We start from the raw sequence: 20,704 nt of genomic DNA, 5'->3' as shown, positions 1-20,704 counted from the left end.
GAGGAAATGTGGGTGCTATTCAGACTGACTGGTTTTTCAATAGAGGATTTCCTCAGTACAACATGTTTCCAATACAACCATATAATTTACAAACACATAATGCAGTAACAGAGTTCCTAGTAGCAACACAATATTGAGCCTTGCCAGCTGAACAGTCTTTATTATTTATATATTTAATACTGAGGATTTTCTAAAGTTCAGGATGTTTCTATATCCAGTAAAAGGGTTAATAAATTAGTAAATTCATTTATTTTATCCCTTAGGCTATGTTCACCCAACCTATATTTTATGAAAAGCACAACCATTGTTTTTAATTGAAACATTTTCAGAGGATGACTTATTTCTGTCCCCCTGGCCCCAACTGCCCGCCCACCGGGGGGAGAGAAATAAGACATCCCCCGAAAATAGGACATAGTGACGGTTTTTGAGCAAAAATTTATATAATAATATACAGTAATATAATCTTATTTTCGGGGAAACACGGTAGTGAAATGTGTTGCCTTGAAGTCAATGCAAACAACGGGCATTGTTTACACAATGTATTGAACAACGGCCATTGATTAATACAGCTGTTGAAATAATTGACATGTCAATTATTTCTGACTGTTGTGCATTGATTTCAATGCAATTTTCAATGCAACAATGGCCGTTGTTTTTGAGTGCCAAACAGCGGCCATTGTCCATACATTGTGTGAACATAGCCTTAAAGCATACCTGTCATTAGGCAGCTTTCCTAATCAGCGTGCAGTCACTCCTGCCACCGAAAGATCAGGAGCCTTGAATACAACCACTTCTCTTTTCTTATCTCTTTTCTAATACATATTTTGCAATAATTTCAATAATTGCAATTTAAAACCTAAACATGTGGACACACCCTTAGGCCATGTTCACACAGTGTATGTTTAGCATAAATCACGGCCGTTGTTACAATTTGCAACAATGGCCGTGATTTATGCTAAACATACTTTGCATTGAAATGAATGGAATCCCGGCCGGAGCACAAAAAACTGACACGTCAGTTTTTTGCAGCTGCTATTCATTAAATAGCGGCCGTACAGAACATGTCAGTTCACAAAAATGAGCGTGCGGCTCCGGCCGCACGCTCCCTTCTGTGCAGCGGTGAATTGGAATGTGGGCGCACACGGGTGCGCCTGCATCCGAATACACCAGAAATGAAGATCATCCAGCCGATACTGCAGTACCACTTGCTGGTGTTATACGCCATATGAATATGACCTTAGAAAGGGCCCTGTATCTGCACAGCAGTACAATTTGCTAATCCAAAGACACAAAAGATAGTTTGCAGTGAAGAATCACCTTGTCTGCACGAAAATGCAGAAGCCATGCAAATTTTTTGCATCATAAGTATAAAGAATAAATATGTTTGTTTTTTTTAGTTTTTTTTTTCCAAAAGGTGTCCATAACCTTTAAAGTTTAAGTTTCTGTGTAATGCCACCACAGGAGAGACAACATATGAAACAGTGCCCATCAAATCAGTTGTCTGTGCAATGCTAATGTTCTTTATAACCTTGCCATTCTCACCACCAGATAAGGATTCTAATAGGGTGTAGGAAAATGTGAGATATAATATGGTCCATGATGTTTTCTAAACTAGACAGCCACTTCATAGGGAATCTGTCAGCTGACCCTTTTAGACACTATTAGGACAAGGAGACACCTATCATATATGCAGCTCTGCTTCCAGAATGTGGAGAAATGCATGTATTCTTTGGCACAAAGAATCAAACAGGCTTTTCCAAGCTCCTGATCTGCTGCAAGATGGAATGCCTCCCTCCCTGCTGTATTGACCCCTGGAAGCTTAGGGTAGCATTACACAGCCAATGAAGGCCCGATAATAAATGTAAACAAGCGCCGATCTGCTAGACCAGCACTTGTTTACTGGGCCTATTACACGGCCGATAATTGTTTAACAAGGGTTGCAGGGACATCATTACCGATGTCCTTGCAGCCCTTGTTTAAACTTTATACATTACCTGTCCAGGCTGCACGGTTCTTCTTGTTCTGTGCTTCTCCCGACTCTGCGCACTCCAGCTTCAGAGCGGCCTGTCTCAGCTGACAGGCCGCCCAACCAATCTTGGCCAGTGATTGGCTGAGCGGCCTGTCAGCTGAGCCAGGCCGCTCTGAAGTTGGAGTGCGCAGAGCCGGGAGAAGCACAGAACAAGAAGAACCCTGCAGCCTAAATAGTTAATGTATTCTTCTTTGCATATCGTCAGTCACCTGCCGGGCACCGCTATTAAACGTAGTGATGCGCTATCGGCGCTCGACAATTATAGGTCAGAACCTATATCAACAATCAGCCGATGACAACGATCATCGGCTGATCATTGTCTTTTTTACACGGAATGATATTCGGCCGGGTAGGGCCAATTTGGCCGATTATCGTTCCGTGTAATAGTACCATTAGTCCCAAGCAGGGTCAGGTATGGGAGGGGAAGAGGGAGGTGTTACAGCTTGCTGCACTTCAGGAGTTTAGGAAAGCCCCTTTTACTCTATCTACTATAGAATAAAAGCATTTTTCCACACACAAACTGATATATGAAAGGTACCATGTGTCTAAAGGTACCAAGCAGCTATTTAACAGTGTCAGCAGATTGGAACTTGAATTGCATTTGATAGATTCTCTTTATGGGTAAACAATGAAGGAAAAACAAGGCACAATACAATGGTGTGTATTACCATTGGGAGAAGAATTGAATGAGAAGGTGAAGAAGTCCCCCCCCTACTTGCTCTTTAGGCTTTATCACCCCTTATGACAGAATTCCCACACCTCCTGGTGGCGGATCCAAGTTTGGTCGCAGGATTTGCAGGAGTGAAGTGGCACACTGGTAAACTGCCCAGCTGACTGTACCACTAGAACAAGTTACTCCCAACAGGAGCCCGTGCCAGTAAACAGTGGTAGGCAATGAACGGAGACAAAAACGTGGTATTGTAGGTCAGTGATATCCAGGAACAGAAGTGCTGAAAAACGGCAAATATTAAAGAAAACTGAAAATGTATTGGGCACATACAAAATGACGTGTTTCGGGGGTCTATACCACCTTCATCAGAATTAGAAAGTGCCCTTATGCACTTCTGTTCCTGACCTAGAGTACCGTGTTTTTGTTCATCACCTACCACAGACTCCCTTTATGTAGTCTGATGTCTTTGCCCAATAAAGTATTATTCACATAATTTATTTTTGCTCATAGTAAAATAGCCATTATTTCATTGGTCCATCAATTAATGTGCATGTCATTTAGTTTTGAATGCTTTGGGGTAGAGCTATGTTAACTCGTAATATCAGTATTTGTTGCCAAAGTCATGAGTAGAACTGACAGTGTTAACAACCTACTTATGGTTTTGATTGAAAAAATACTGACCCAAAATACCATGTGTGAACAAGTCAACTGTAAAATTAGTGTATTATATAAGCAATTAGTTAAAAACTGCTCTTTACAAAACCAGCAAACAGCCACCAAACAACCCTGCCTAATAAACAGTGTGTGAACATAGCCTAAATAATGCTTATGGTGGTATCTATCTTTCTATAGTGGGGATCACACCACTATGAAGTATATTTTTGTTGTGTTTTCAAAGTAAAATGGCTTCACTGAAAGCTTAACTGTAAAAAAAAACTATCAAAGGGTTAACCTTGAAACGTCAATCATAAAATGGCTCTTTTTATCCTTCCCTGCAGGATTAAGATAAACAAATCACACTTATGTTGTTCCAAGTCCCCCGTACGCCACTCGCATGTACAAAATATAGGAATGTCTGTGGATTCTAGAAAATGACCCCAAAATGCCAAGGAATGTCCTATCTCCTCACACACTATTCCCTAATCATAATAATGCAGAGTATCTGCAGAGTGGAGGGGGCTGTTTAACACTTGTCAGGAGCTGTACAGCCTTGTCTGTTTGACTATGTTTTATATACAAAGCTGTCACTTTATGTTTCGGCTCCAATGTCACTTTTATCATTTCCAGCAAGACAGCAAGTCCTGCATCTGATACACAATATTGATCATATTCAGACTCTGCGTCGATCACAGCCTAAATCCCATCTAATGTGGGAATACGCAAACATTTTTTCCATAAATTTGACTGAATGATTCAATATCCAATCTAGAGGTCACTCAAGATCATCAAATCCTGCAACTGTTTGTTTAGGGCCTCCGATCCATTTCCAGACATCTTTCTTAGGAATTTCCATAAATGCTGCAAGGCTGTAGTGTGTATAGCTGGAAAACAGCGCCATAGATGTCTGGCCTTACAGCTTGTACAGGTGTAGCACATTCAAACCACTACATGCAGTTGTATACTGAGTAGAGATGAGCGAACCAGGTTCGGGTTCGAGTCCAGCCGAACCCGAACGATCGGCATTTGATTAGCGTTTCCCAACCGGGGTGCCGCGGCACACTGGCGTGCCGGGAGAACCCGCCAGGGGTGCCACGGGATCCTGGTGGGAAATGTGCGCTGTCTCTTTAAGCATCCCGAGAAGCTGCGGCCGCGCAGCTTCTCGGAATGCACGGATCACTTTCATGTTCCGCCCGCACAGTGAGCGGGCGGAACATTAAAGTAAACAGAATATAGGAGCAGGAAGTGTCAGCGTCCTGCTCCTATATTCACTCCCATAGGCCGCCGGCACTTCATACCAGCAGCCTATGGGAGGCCGGGACGTGACCTCTCCGGCAGGCGTGATGATGTGACGTCATCACGCCTGCCGGAAGTCCCGTCCCCGCGGCTCGCAAGATGGAGCCCGAAGAGGAGGAAGAGCTGCTGCCTGCAGCCACAGCGCGGATTAGGTGAGTAAGATGTTTTTTTTTTTTAGGGGCACCTCTGGGGGCATTATTAGCTCATGGGGGGCACCTCTGGGGGCATTATTAGTATATGGGGGCACCTCTGGGGGCATTATTAGTATATGGGGCACCTCTGGGGGCATTATTAGTATATGGGGGCACCTCTGGGGGCATTATTAGTATATGAGGGCACCTCTGGGGGCATTATTAGTATATGGGGGCACCTCTGGGGGCATTATTAGTATATGGGGGCACCTCTGGGGGCATTATTAGTTCATAGGGGCACCTCTGGGGGCATTATTAGCTCATGGGGGCCACCTCTGGGGGCATTATTAGTATATGGGGGCACCTCTGGGGGCATTATTAGTATATGGGGGCCATCCCTGGGGCATCATTAGTATATGGGGGCACCTCTGGGGGAATTATTAGTTCATGGGGGCACCTCTGGGGGCATTATTAGCTCATGGGGGCATTATTAGTATATGGCAGCACCTCTGGAGGCATTATTAGTTAATGGGGGGAACCTCTGGGGGCATTATTAGTTCATGGGGGCACCTCTGGGGGCATTATTAGCTCATGGGGGCACCTCTGGGGGCATTATTAGTATATGGAGGCCACCCCTGGGGCATTATTAGTATATGGGGGCACCTCTGGGGGCATTATTAGTTCATGAAGGCACCTCTGGGGGCATTATTAGTTCATAGGGGGCACCTCTGGGGGCATTTTTAGTTCATGGGGGCACCTCTGGGGGCATTATTAGTTCATGGGGGCACCTCTGGGGACATTATTAGTTCATGGGGGCACAGCAGGGGATCCTACCTACAGGGGGCATCCCACATTCCTACTCGCTTTACTGCACATAACACCAAACAGCGCAGTTACTTTGGGAGCCAACAGGAGGGAGAAAAGGAAGGAAGTTGCTAGAAATGTGCGGAGCCTAAATTGTTTGTCTTGCAGGTTCTGAAGAGATGATAAGTAGCTGGAAGAAATCATCATGGCGGATGGAGAGGAAAAGGGAAAGTGACTCCTCAGATCAAAGAAGACGTCACCTGTGAGTCACTGTATGACGGTTTTCTTATTTTGTAGAACATTATTTAGTAGGGGTGCCCCGGGGAAATTTTTTTTTCCAAGGTGTGCCCCGAGGTGGAAAAGGTTGGGAGGCACTGCCCTAAGGCTATGTGGAAAACATGGATATAGTCATTGGCTGTATCCATGTTTTCCAGACAACCTTAGAGTTTTATCCAACTTCAGCAGCCACCGCTAATCAAATGCCGATCATTCGGGTTCGGCTGGACTCGAACCCGAACCCGGTTCGCTCATCTCTAATACTGAGTAATATTCTTGACTAAATGAAAAAAATAACTCCAGTCTTATCATGTGTAAGATCATTGCTAAACATCAGAAAATTGCAATTCTATAATAATATAACATAGTTGTGCTTGCAGTCCCCCGCTTGTGGAAGGGGGTAAAAGTCCATAAACAAGTGCTATCTAGGGATGGCTTAAAGGGGACATGTAGCTACCCCCCCCCCCTTACAAAAAATGAGATGTTACTGTCATGAAATACCTAAGGGTACCCTGATTACATACTTTTTACAATTTCTTGATATGACCTTCCATTCCTGAGGCTATGTTCCCACATAGTGTTCAATTAGCATTAATTAGCACTATTTTGCAGCTAAATGCACAAATCGCAGTAAAATAGATATTTTTGCCTCTATTCCATCAAAATCACAAGAGCTATTTTACAGCGCCTTGTGCAATTCACAGCAAGATAGCACTAATTAATGCTAATTAAATATTAATTAAACGCTATGTGTGAACATAGCCTTAGTTATGTGGGTTTATAATTTAGTAAATTCTCAGATGGGTGTGAACTTAATTTTAATAATGAATAGTGAATATCAGTGACAGGTAAAGGGATGAGTTAAGGGGTATGAATGTTTTACATTGAGGTATGTGTACACCTAATACATACACCTTTAAGCTATGTTCACACTGCGTATGAATCCGTCCGTAGTGCGAATCGCGAATATACGCACGTAGTTTTGAGGTTGATGCGTTCGCTTGAAAGTATACGATATACGCCCGCACAATGCACACTACGTATGAGCTTACGGCCGGATCGTATACGGCGCCGTGAAAAATGAACAAGACCATTGTTTGAGGACGGAAATGTTCCAACTCAGGGCCGTGGATTTCCATGCGGTCCCGTACGGAGGACTTATTTCAGCCAAATTGAACTTGATTTTTCGATCCAAAAGGTTCTGTGTGTTTTATTGGGCTGGGCGAAGATTTCCAAGTAAATGACCTGTTACAGATCGCTTCGAAACAAGCTAGGGAAGCATAACTGTACTGCGGGTGTATGTTCGCGGTGCGTGACCTTACACTGTGACCTTGACCTTACACTGTGGGAACATGGCCTTACTGTATAATCACACCCATCATGTAATCATGTCTTTAAAAAAAATGATGTTCACGCCCATTTGACTATTCATGGAATTGTCAGAGAAACTATAAACCCAAATATTTGGGGAACAGAGCAACGTATCAAGAAATTAATCAGAGTTACCTAAGCTACTTAATGTAGTAACATGTAATTTTTGGGGTTTGACGACAGGTCCTCTTCAGGTGCACATAATAACCCACTGGAAATGCCCACTCAGCCAATCACTTGCTTGCCCACCTTTGCCAGTAATTGATTGAATGGGAAATATTTTAAGTTGGGCAGCAGGATGTTTTGATCAGTGGGGACAGTTCACCACCACAATGGCAGTTGCAGGGTATCAGGCAGGTGAGTATTGCTTATTTTTTATTATTCCCAATAAAAAAACATATATAGAGTTGTCGGAGATGCTGGTCTGTACAATAATACTAAGAACATAACTACTATAAGGCTGTGTTCACACTACGTAAGAAACCGTAGTAATCACAGCCATTGTAACAACAGCCATGATTTCTACGGTACGTAGTGCTGCACCAGAGTGTGGGATTGCCAGACAGAGTGTATACACATAGTATACACTCTGGCCGGGATCCATAGCGGCGCTGCAAAAAACTGACATGTCAGTTTTCTATCAGTTAACACAATGGAGTGTGCGGCTCCGGGCGCACGCTCCATTGTGGGCAGCGGGGAATTCGGATGCGGTGTGCACAGATGTGCCCACATGTGAATTCAGTGACAGTAAAGATCATCCGGCTGGTACTGCAGTACTGGCCGGGATGATCTTTTTTTGACACCGGACGGTCTCTTACAGAGTGGGAACATGGCCTAAAACTGTATGTCAAAGAATATGATTACTATTGTACTCTCTCCTATGTACAAGAATATAACTACCAGATATAAATACTTTATAACTACTACTATAAATACAGCCTTCTGTATAAAAGATTACTAGTACTATAGAATTGCCCCATGTAAGTTCTCTAAGACTGTTTGCTATAAAGTAGAATATGGCTACTACAATAGTGACTCCCACTTACAAATATATAACTAATATCTAATACTGGTTCTTATATACAAGAATAAAGCTGTTATAATGCACAAGCCTGGAGAACACAGAAATTGCTGCACATAGCACTCATGGTTGATACTAAAGCATGTTCAGCTACATTAAAAACCAACATCAGAAGTTAGTATATAATTTGACCATGTGCAGGTCTTCTGATAGACATGAGTCCCTACTCTAGCAGCGTTCGTCAGTGGCCACCACCGCCGCAAAGTCAGTGCCAACAGGGGGGAGCAGCCCAACGGTCCAGCGACCCCAGTGTTGCAGAACCAAGCCCCCAGGGCCAGAGCCCTGATGTTGGTTTTTAAAGTGACACTGTCACCCCCTATTTGCATTTTGACTGCTCTCCACAGGTGTAAAGGGTAAATGTTACAGCTTTCATTACTTACTTTATATCACACCTCATGGTGCTTGTTCTGGTAAAAAGTCGTTTTTATTACCTGTGGATTGGTATATGTGGGCGGGGCCTCGCAGCCTATGTGCCACATCGCTCCGACCCTAGCACCACTTAGCCACGCCCCACCCGTGACGTCATCACCGCATAGGCCCCATCCCCTCAGCAGCCATTGGAAGGGCCAGCCTAAAGCTCTAGACCCCACCAACAACAAAAAGTGTGGATCCAGCACGTCCCAAAATTTTTTTTGTTTAAAACATTATCCTTTATTCACACTACGATTAAAACCTAGAGCCCATGCTAGGGAGATGAGGGGGCAGGGCCTATGCGGCGATGACGTCACAGATGGGGGTGGGGCTAAGTGTTGCTAGGGGCGGAGCGATGTGGCATATAGGCCGCAAGGCCCCGTCCACATATACCAATCCACAGGTGATAAAAATTACTTTTTACCAGAACAAGCACCATGAGGTGTAAAATAAGTAATGAAAGCTGTAACATTTACCCTTTACACCTGTGGAGAGCAGTCAAAATGCAAATAGGGGGTGACAGCGTCACTTTAATGTAGCTGAACAAGCTTTAGTATGAACCATGTGTGTGATGTGCAGCCATTTCTGTCTCTCCAGGCTTGCGCATAAAAGTGTTATAATACTGCCATGTATACAGGAATAACTACTATAACACTTGCTCCTATGTACAAGACTATAACTACAAAAAAACACTGCCTTCTCTGTATAAGAAATTACCTACTATACTACTGCCCCCTATGTGCATGAATGGTATCTAATGTACTGTATCATAGATTTCTTAGCACTGAGGCACTAAACTAGGAATCCATTTATGTTTTTCAGGAAAAGGTTGGTATCATGTTCATTTACAACTGACAATCACGGATGTCAATGATGAATCCCCACTGTGGACAATGCAGCCATATCCTTACCTGGCAACTGTGTCACCTTTGGCCACAGCCGGAACATACGTGTATAAATTACATGCTGCTGATAAAGATGAAGGCATCTATGGAGAAGTGGAATATTTCCTTTTGGAAGGTGAATGAGACTATACTTGTGTAAAGTATATAAATAGAGAACTGCTAGAATTCAAAAATGTAAAAATGAGACTAATCTGCAAAAGGATAGAAGTAGTCATAGGAGTCACAATGCACTGTGGATGCTAGGTGGCACCCTGTAAGTACAGTATAAAGACTGTACATAGTAATTCATGTTTGTCATATCATTTTCGCTATAATAAGGACTTGTTTACACATGGGCTTGCAATGGTCTGGCTACTACTCCCCTCCGAACAGTGAGTAAACTCATATCTGAGGAGCTAAGGTCATTGATTGTTATTTATGATACTAGTATCCGCTTTCCATTTTCTTCTTTTTCGTGCAAATATCTCAACTACCGGGGGACCTTGAGCCTGTCCGGGAGGATTGCAGTGGATCTGCATGTGGAAACTGTTTTGGGCGTATACATTTAGTGAGTGGTGAACATTTTCCCCACTCACCAAGCATAAGATGTGATTGCTGACTTCTGAGATCTCTACTGGGAGAACAGTTTGGCTCCTGGTTAGTTTTTTTCTGTGCATTTCAGATACACACACAGTATTTATCACAGGCAGCTCCCCGCCCAGATGACTAGTTGCCGCCCCTCTCCTGGCCTGGTATGCTCCGCAAGCTGCACAGTAGATCTTTAAACTTTACCTTCTGTTCCTCTTAAATCCACTTCTGGCTTTGGTTAAAAAAGCTGGATAAAGCAAACTGCAGTATTGTAACATAGTAACATAGTAACATAGTAAATAAGGTTGAAAGAAGACAAGAGTCCATCGGGTTCAACCTAGAGAAACCCTACTGTGTTGATCCAGGGAAGGCAAAAACCCCCACGAGGCAGAAGACAACCACCCCACCACAGGGAGAAAACTCCCCCCCCCCCCCCCCGAATCCAATGGCAACCAGAACAATTCCTGGATCAACGTGTCACCGGAAATCTAATGCCCATAACTTGTAATATTATATTGTTCAAGAAAAGCATCCAGGCCTCCCTTAAACTTATTTAATGAATCGGCCATGACAACCTCATGTGGCAGAGAGTTCCACAGTCTTACCGCTCGTACAGTAAAGAACCCGCGTCGATGCTGATGATAAAATCTTCTTTCCTCTAGACGTAGAGGATGCCCCCTTGTCATGGTTACAGACCTAGGAGTAAAAAGACCACTACAAAGATCTCTGTACTGTCCATTCATATATTTGTACATTGTGATCAGATCGCCCCTAAGACGTCTTTTTTTCTAGCGTAAATAACCCCAAGCTTGATAACCTGTCTTGGTACTGTAACCCACCCATTCCCTTAATGACCTTTGTTGCCCTCCTCTGCACCCGCTCCAGTTCAGCTGTGTCCTTCTTATATACCGGTGCTCAAAACTGTAAACAGTATTCCATGTGTGGTCTGACTAGTGATTTATAAAGAGGCAAAACTATGTTCTCATCTTTAGCATCTATATCTCTTTTGATGCATCTCATTATTTTATTAGCCTTGGCAGCTGCTGCCTGGCACTGATCACTAAAGTTGAGTTTACTGTCCACCAATACCCCCAGGTCCTTTTCGGAAGTAGTTTTACCAAGTGTTTTATTATTTAGCACATAACTGTATTTATTATTTCTATGGCCCAAGTGCATAACCTTACATTTATCCACATTAAACTTCATTTGCCATTTCACCGCCCAAGCCTCTAGCTTCTCCAAATCCCTCTGTAATATGATATTATCCTCCTCTGTACTGATTACTTTACCCAGTTTAGTATCATCTGCAAAAATGGAGATTCTACTCTGTAGCCCCTCTACAAGATCATTAATAAAAATATTAAAAAGAAGTGGACCCAACACTGACCCCTGTGGTACCCCACTAGTAACTAAAACCCAATCTGAATATGTTCCATCAATGACCACCCTGTTTTCTATCACACAACCAGTGACTTACCCATTTGCATACGTTTTCCCCGAGTCCCAGCATCCTCATTTTGTAGACCAACCTTTCATGCAGCACAGTATCAAATGCCTTTGAAAAGTCCAGATACACAACATCCACAGCCTCCCCCAGGTCCAGTCTATAACTTACCTCTTCATAGAAGCCTATCAGATTAGTCTGACAGGATCGATCCCTCATAAATCCATGCTGGTGCTGCGTCATAAGATGGTTTTCATTAAGATACTCCAGTATAGCATCTCTTACAAACCCCTCAAATACTTTACCTACTATAGATGTTAGACTTGCAGGCCTGTAGTTTCCAGGATCACTCTTTGACCCCTTCTTGAATATTGGTACCACATTAGCTATGCGCCAGTCCTGTGGAACAATCCCTGTCGTAATAGAATCTTTAAATATTATGAATAACGGTCTGTCTAACACAGTATTTAATTCTTGCAAAACTCTAGGATAGATACCTTCTGGGCCCGGTGACTTATGGATTTTAATGTTTTTAAGGCGTCTCCCCACTTCTTGTTGTGTTAGGCAGGTGAGATTTATGGGAGGATTTATATTATCCCTAGTCATATCGTCTGTTATGGGATTCTCCTCTGTGAATACAGTAGAGAAGAATGTATTTAGTAGATTGGCCTTTTCCTCTTCCCCCTCCACCATTACACCCAGATTATTTTTAAGGGGACCAACATCGGGCATGACAACATCATGTGACAGAGAGTTCCACAGTCTTACCGCTCGTACAGTAAAGAACCCGCGTCGATGCTGATGATAAAATCTTCTTTCCTCTAGACGTAGACCTAGACGTGTGTTTTTTTATATTTATTTTTTATTTTGCAAGTTATACAAATCTAACCTGATATCTCCCTACCTGGGGAGCTGAAAATGAAGGTAAGTCTCTTACCATCATCCTCGGTGTTGTTTCTGTGCAGATGGACGTTAGGTCACTATGCCAATAAGGTGGTTTGGTGCACTAGGGCTGGGACTACCAACCCCAGTGCACTAATCCAGCCAGCTCCACTTATATTCATTAGAAGGGGCAGGCTGGGGGGGCAGATTGGAGCACTGGGGGCAGTAGCCCCTATCCCAGTGCAACAAACCAGTTTATTAGCATACTGATTTAACTTAAAACTGCATGGCAATAGCACTGAGGACCAAACCTGCTAATAGTTTCCCATTAAATGCTCTACAAACATATTCTCTGCATTGTTTTTGTTGTTTTTCTTTAAACATAGCATGACATAGCAAGTATGTTTTTTTTTCTGTGTTTTTTCCCATGGGCTTTTCTATAGGACTTGGGGGGGGGGGGGCAGAGCCAAAATAGCTTGTAAACAATACTATAAGAGTTGAAATTCATCAGAAGGGAAAAAAAGAGTGTAGGGGAAGCCTAAACAATGAGGTTGTTTCCGTTTTTAATATTCGTAGAAACATTATGTGCAGCCTATTCATATATATTCCTTTAATCCAGGTGGTGATGGAAGGTTTGAAGTGGACAGGAGTACCGGTTGGATACAAACCACTGGACAAGTTCTAGAGGAAGGTGTAGAGTACCTACTTACAGTACAAGCAGCTGATATACTTGGAAAGAAAAGCTCCTCTGTTTTGGTGTCAGTGATCACTGGTGAAAGACCCCCACAGTTTAAAAACACCTCTTATATAGTCTATGTACCTGAGAACACACCTGCTGGACATGTGTGAGTCACCAGGAAAATATATGTTCTTTTCTTATTGTAGCAAGTAGTTGCTGTAGTTTTTTTTTTTCTAGGACCATAGTGTATTATATTTAATGGTTTGTCAAGATGAGTGAGGAGAGTAAATTGAGAACTCCTTTAAGAACATTCCTAGATCCCAAAAGTAATTGTCACTTTTCTATTTAGTACCTCCTGAGTAACTGCTACATTACTGTACTTTTGTACAACAATATGACTACGATAATACCGATCCCTGTGCATAGTGCATGCCACTGATTATGCAAAGTGGAAGGCATACAGCATAGTTAGGAAGAGTAGTGTTAGGGCCCAGGAAATGATAGGCCCCAACCAGGGGCGGACACAGACTACAGAGGCCCCATGTACAAAAAATGTGTTTGGGCCCCCATATCCTATTTGTTTCTCCACCTTTTTGCCTTATATGCACACACATATGTACACCCGGGTATCCTGTACATGTGTCCTGGTTTCTCGGGAGGACCCAACAGCACAGATGCCAGGACCCACTAAAGGACTGAACTGCAGTCTGTGCAGGCCGCAGTGTGGGACTGGGGTACCTGTGGCCCACCAATAGAACTGATCATGGGGGGCACCCAAATAAAGAACCCGTCAGAAGCGACAGGCTGACCTGGTCCCATCCTGTACTAATGTATCTGAGACCACAACTCTCAGAATAACAATAACTACAACTCTCAGAATGCCTTGCACGTATGAAGCTCTCAGAGAATGCTGGGAGTTGTAGCTTCCAAGAGGACAACCGCTTCAGTTGTCTATTTATTTGTAATTTAAATCTCAGCATATCCTAAGGGGTGCAGACTGCAGTAAATGCTGGGAGTTGTAGTGTTAGCAGCTGTTGTACTTGGAGGGTCTTGGGTGCATTATATACTGGATGCTGTGTGAGGGATCAGAATATATAGCTCAGAGTGTGGAAGTCACCCCAGAACAGCACTAATAGTGAATAGAACAAATGTGACAAGTGATAAGTCCACCTCTGGACCCAACTCTTTGACACTATTCATGGCAATCCATTGGTACCGTTAGCTCGGTTGGTGGTCAGGGGGTGACAGATTCACTTTAACTACAATCCTCCCTGTGTGCAAGAATAAAAATCCTGTAATACTGCTCCCTATGTACAATAATACAACTCTTCTATTACTGCTCCCTATGTACAAGAATACAACTCCTGTAATACTTCTCCCTATGCACAACAATACAACTCCTCTAATATTACTGTAGGTACCCAGTAAGTATAGTTTACACTATATATAGTGTAGTGTTGTCCCCTGATTGGCAGATGTGGCCTTGCTCTCTGCAAAGCCAGAGAATTCATGGGAAATGTAGGCAGCATTACAAAATAATTACTATAGGGAAAGCCAAATCAGCATGGCTAAAAAACAAAACTTGCCACATCAACTAAAACATTTAAGCACAAGTCATACACAAGAACTCTACATTATTCTCTACTAATAGCATATGCTGCACTACATAAGCAAATAAAAAGAGTTCCTGAACCTGTCATTTACATTAATTGATTTTTATTTTTGTTATCATTAGACATTTTAAGGCAGTGACTATTTTTTTCTCTACATTGTTTAAGTGTCTAATTACAATAATTCTTCAGATCACATTTTCTATGTTCTAGACTGTTGGTCGTGTCAGCAGTGTCTCATCAGAATCGTCCTTTAAGCTACAGCTTGGTCAGCAATCCACGTAATTTATTCAGTATTCACCAGCTTAGTGGGAACATCACAATGACTAGAAGGGTGGACTTTGAGACGGAACCCAATCAGTTCCTGTTACTGGTGAGAGCAAGTGAAGACTCTAGGCCTCTGAGCAGCTCCGTGGAGGTAAGCATTAATGATATGTATATGTTGGCCAGAGGTTTCCTTGTATTTGTATGTGATATGTATGGTATATTTATATGTCTACATATGCTAGGAATCAGGTACTTCCAGTTTTTATGTTCTTTTTATTGCTTTAGAATCCCTGAATGGGAGGAGTGTTCTTATATTTTATAAGTTGAGGAACTACAACTAATAGTGTAACTTTTCTTGTATTTAGGGCTGGATTGCCCCTTGCATTTAGATAGATGGATGCCCGCTGGTAGTTGTTGTTTACCAACAGCTGGTAATCCACATGTTGGTATAAAGAATATTAGCAACTTTTTAAAAAAGTTTTATTGTAAAAGGCTGCAGCCTTTAGGCAGAACTTTGGAGCTTTCTCGAATACAGGCTCTGGCATGTACTATACATGTATTAAAAGGGCAGGTTTATGACCCAAGCATAATGCTGATATGTGGAAGGGGATTTTATGACTCTGAGCACAAGAGGCGGGAGCACACTGAATCATTTTTATATCAAGATATTAGTGTCCGTTTTATTGCGCTCTCCTGAAACTCTTACGTGGTTAATGGAAATGTCTTGCAGGTTGTGGTGGTGATTATAGACATAAATGATTGCACCCCAGAATTTCAGCAGACAATCTATAGCAGAGACGGTGTCCCTGAGACGGTGCCCGTGGCAACCTCTCTCCTACAAGGTTAGTATATCCTCGTTATATGGCTGAGGAGCAATAAATTGTGCTGGAAACCCAGCTGGGAAGAGGAACTACTGCTGAATACTCAGTGAATTCAACCTAGACTAGTGTTGCAAAATTTTGGTATAAGGTCTCTGGATACATGACAGCCGTCCCAAAGACCTTCATTTGTAAAGAAGCTGTGAACCTAAGATAAGCATTGCATCACAAGTGGTAATTATAAGAGATTCGGAGGTTTCATTCACAAAGGGGCGTCGGGTGGTGAGTTGTCTTTTGAATTCATTGCTGTCACTACTGTGTATAATCTGTATCAGCAATAATGGCCTCCATACACTTTCAATAACTGACAGCCGAACTGATCATTTGACCATCAGTTATTTCTCAAGTCTGCTGCCCATCCTGTCCATACACAGGAATGTTCCCCATACACAGGAATGTTCCCCATACACAGGAATGTTCCCCATACACAGGAATATTCCCCATACACAGGAATGTTCCCCATACACAGGAATGTTCCCCATACACAGGAATGTTCCCCATACACAGGAATATTCCCCATACACAGGAATGTTCCCCATACACAGGAATGTTCCCCATACACAGGAATGTTCCCCATACACAGGAACGTTTCTTGTTTATGGGGAGAGGAAAACTTTAGCGAAAGAGAGATCTCGCTACGGTTTATCTCTGTATGAACATAGGGGTCAGCTGTGATTTTCTATCATGCCAACCCCTATCACCACCGACATAATCTGTCAGTCGTGGTTCTAGACAGCCCCATACACGCTAGACTGGCGGCACCCACAGATATGCAACGAGTTTTTGCTTTTTTATGCATTTTTATGTGCCTAACACTGGTACATGGTTGCCTTTAGTTGCAATTTTTGACCATTTTAGAAAATATAGTGATTAGTTAGTGATTTAACCAGTGTCAACTTCAACATGGAATCTACATGTGCTCAATTTGAATTTCTCCAATATTTCTAAACACGTATTCACATGTTGCAGGCAAATCACATTTTTTTTTTAACTAGGCTGTTCTACAAAAATGTGATCGGACCACATTGTGTGAATACACACTGAAAAACACTGACCCTATGTTAATTGGCTTCCTCAGAAATTAGACCCAGTATGTGTATGAAATTGGGAAATTAAGTTGTGAGCTCCTGAGGACAGGGAAATGCTCCAATATGTAGCTTGGTTTGCTTCTAAAATACATTTAATATGGCAAAACAGACACACTGTGCAGCATTTTGTTCTTTTGTAATAACATGAAAAATAGATTTAGTCTTTTGAGCCTTTTGAAGTCCTAAAATGTCGGCTAGCAAGTACCCATAACAAAGGCGTGAAATGATGTGACTACAGGCAGTGCGTATGTTCTCAATAACAATGGCATAATTATCTTGGCTTTAAACTACCGGTCCCTTTCTCCCTTTAATAACACGGTGTATTGATGTATCACTTGTGCTAATTGTCCTCCTGTATATGCAATTATTTTCTTTTTTTCCTCTCTCATCAGTGACAGCCACTGACTGTGACTCCGGCAAGAACGGGGAGTTCTCATACTTCACTCTCAGCCCTGATTTCAACATATCTGCACAGGGCACCATTAGCCCAGCAAGGCGCTTGGATTATGAGAGACCCAGTCATCTGTATGAGTTTGTCATCCTGGCAATAGACCACGGGGAATCACCAAACACTGGGACTGCCACAGTCAGAATCCGGGTCACCAATGTGAACGATGAAGCCCCAGAATTTTCCCAAACCATGTCAGTAAACTCTTTTGGTCTAATACATTGATTTTTTTTTTTTGTAATTTAACCAGTAGGGGTTATCATTATCTGTAATGGCCATCTGCTTTAAAAATTAGTTTTGTTCTTCAGTGCGCACAACATTATTTATCAATTTGTTTACCAGCCTTAGGAGTTTAGCATTTTCTCACCTTCTCACCTTAAAAAATGTTCATTTATTCTGTTTACTTGAGATGTAAAGGGGTAGTTGGGTTTGGAAATCACCTTTCCAGTGGGCAGTGTGTAATGCTCCTTGTCCCATGTAGTGACACTTGCTGTCTAGACCCCCTAGGAAACTTGCTCACTAGACCCCACTGCATATCCCTATTATTTTCTTTTTTTCCCTAATAAATAATCACAATGGGAAACTGTTTTACCTTTCAGCTTATCACCCCTTTTGTCCTGATAAAAAAAATTATAGCTGATGGAGCAGCTCAGACTTTTACATGCTGTGACTTAGTACATGACGATTCTCAAAGGGAATTCCACCTTTGTTTTTATTTAGCAGAAAATATTAAGTAATTGCTCAAATATTAACTCCCAAAGTTTTCAGAATCCCTCACTTTAACTAGCAGTAAGGGCAGCAAATAGAAGTCTGAGACAGGACTTTGCAAAGTCCTTTTACAGTGAAGTGAAGAACTATGACAAGTACTCATAAAATTCTGCCGTTTCTTTGGTCAGTCCAATTATTTTTTTCTTAACTGTAAGGCCTGATACAAAACATCTTTTAGTGAAAAAAGACCTTTACACTGGTTCCCTTTAAGAAAAGACAAGTGCAGACATGAATCATTCCAGTAATTTAGTCTACTGTTTACTCAACTGTTCTGTCAATATAAGTGGTACAATAGATTAGCACATGGAAATACGGTGATACACAATGATCATGATCATTATTCATGTCCATAATTTTCAAAATATGGATTTTTAGGAACTAGGTAGTTCTGCCTTGAACTTTGTATTATCCCCCCCCCCCATATAGTACTGAAAGGTGGCTGAAAACCATCAGCACATGCGCTGAGGGGTTTTAGCAGCAGAAAGCTAAAAGCAAGCATTCCCAAAATGAATGCACTATAATTAAGGCAAGGTAATCTGCCTTTCAGCAAAAGATAGCTGCTGGTAGTTAGAAGTTTATTATATCATGTTTAGAGGACATCCTTTTAAAGGGGTTATCCAGCACTACAAAAACATGGCCACTTTTCCTCCTACTGTTGTCTCCAGTTCAGGTGTGGTTTGCAATTAAATTCCATTTACTTCAATGGAACTGAGTTTCAAAACCCCACCCAAACTGGAGACAACAGTAGGGGGAAAGTGGCCATGTTTTTGTAGCGCTGGATAACCCCTTTAAGAAACCACAAGAGCAATTTAAACGTCACACAAGTACCCTATCAGGAACTATTGTGCGAGCTCTAAGTACCCTTTGCGATATCTTAAAACCCCCAAGAACAGTTAACGTCCAGTTACCATGTGTGTCCACAAAAATGGGACATGAATGATAAGATTCCTTGTCACAAGTGTCAGAGTTGAAACCGCACCACTATGGGTAACAAGAAGGGTAATGTCCTCTTTGTGTCATGGGTATGTGTGCTTAGATGATCCCGTTCTTGGGGCACAGGTTGCACATTATACTTTGGTGAAGCATTAAGCTGGTGTGGATAATTTATGTTATGTTGAAAATGTTTTGGCATGGGCACTAAATGTAAAGATGGGGGGGATTTATCAAAGGGGTATGAAGTAGAACTGGCTCAGTTGCCCCTAGCAACTAATCAGATTCCACTTTTCATTCTTCCAGATTCCTTGGGAAATGAAAGGTGGGATCTGATTGGTTGCTAGGGGCAACTGAGCTAATTGTACTTTACACCAGTTTGATAAATCTCCGCCCATTTTTCTGAATTGACTATGAGTATTTGCTATAGGATTATCCTATTAATTTTTGCGCAAGGGGTAAAATTACTTGGTATGTTAAAGAAAATCCTGCTGGGCAAAAGGGGGTGGGGTCTAATATAAGAACGGCGTACTTGTACGCCGGTCTTCATAAATCCCCCATATGAGTTTACAGCGCCCAGTGAGTTAATAATATGGAAGAAAAAACCTACAGTACTTCCCACAGAGACGCTCCGGTCAACTGTCCATATTTAATAATAGAAAGATAAATAGATGCAATAGGTTTCCTTAATAACTGGCATAGGTTTCCTTATAATTTTTCGGCGTGAAAAAGCGTCCGCAACCCCCATTACACCCCCCTCCACACCCACTCCCCCCCCCCCCCCCCCCCCCCCCCCCGGCGCATCGGGCGGAAAATGTTCCGATGCGAAAATTTATTCACAAAGGGCCATTTGCGAATAAATTTATTCCATCTGCCAATTTTCCGCCAAAGAATACACCTTTTAAGGATGATAAGTTTACAGCGCACAGTGAGCTTATAATATGGACTTTGTCTTCACTGCTCCCAGTGAATTAGTACAACACACTTTAAGTTTACACCTCCCAATGAATCATGAATACGGACTTTGTCTTAATTGACTTACCTGGTTACCTGGTACAATGGATATTGGCTTGAACCCACGATCGTAAAACCCACGATCCACGCTCCTCTCCTCTATGTCGCTCTCTCTCTCTCTCTCTGTCCCTGCCTGCTGTGATCCTGCTCTCCACTACACACAACCGACTGCCTACCGCCAGCAATTCGCAGCAAATCTGTCTTCGCCTTTGCTCATCTCTAGTCATAATTCCTATGGAAAGCTTTATCGAGCCTTAGGCCAGGGGCATAGCTCAGATTCACGGGGCCCAGAACAGGCCCTTGTGGCACACCACTTGTAACCAGTCTATGCTCAGAAGATACACCATTAACATCAACCCTTTGATCTCTTTATGGGGAACTGTATGAAAGGCTTTGCTGAAGTCCAGATAGGCAATATCCACAGCACCACCTTTATTTAACACTTTTGTGACATAATCAAAGAAATCAATGAGATTAGTCTGACATGATCTGCCCAGA

At 42.4% G+C, this 20,704-nt stretch overlaps 1 protein-coding gene across 1 annotated transcript in view; it reads left to right on the top strand.

Moving 5' to 3' along the window:
• Positions 1-20,704, top strand: part of LOC138789299 (neural-cadherin-like) — an 87,033-nt gene that overhangs the window by 27,425 nt on the left and 38,904 nt on the right. Inside the window, exons 2-6 of the mRNA XM_069967904.1 lie at positions 9,549-9,746; positions 13,144-13,369; positions 15,027-15,231; positions 15,811-15,922; positions 17,439-17,688. Of these exons, the coding sequence (XP_069824005.1) occupies positions 9,549-9,746; positions 13,144-13,369; positions 15,027-15,231; positions 15,811-15,922; positions 17,439-17,688 (991 nt within the window). The remainder of the gene's footprint in view (positions 1-9,548; positions 9,747-13,143; positions 13,370-15,026; positions 15,232-15,810; positions 15,923-17,438; positions 17,689-20,704) is intronic.

Source organism: Dendropsophus ebraccatus, chromosome 4 (genome assembly GCF_027789765.1).
Source record: "Dendropsophus ebraccatus isolate aDenEbr1 chromosome 4, aDenEbr1.pat, whole genome shotgun sequence".
Classification (NCBI taxonomy): Eukaryota; Metazoa; Chordata; class Amphibia; order Anura; family Hylidae; genus Dendropsophus; species Dendropsophus ebraccatus.
This window is presented reverse-complemented; position numbering and strand designations above follow the sequence as displayed.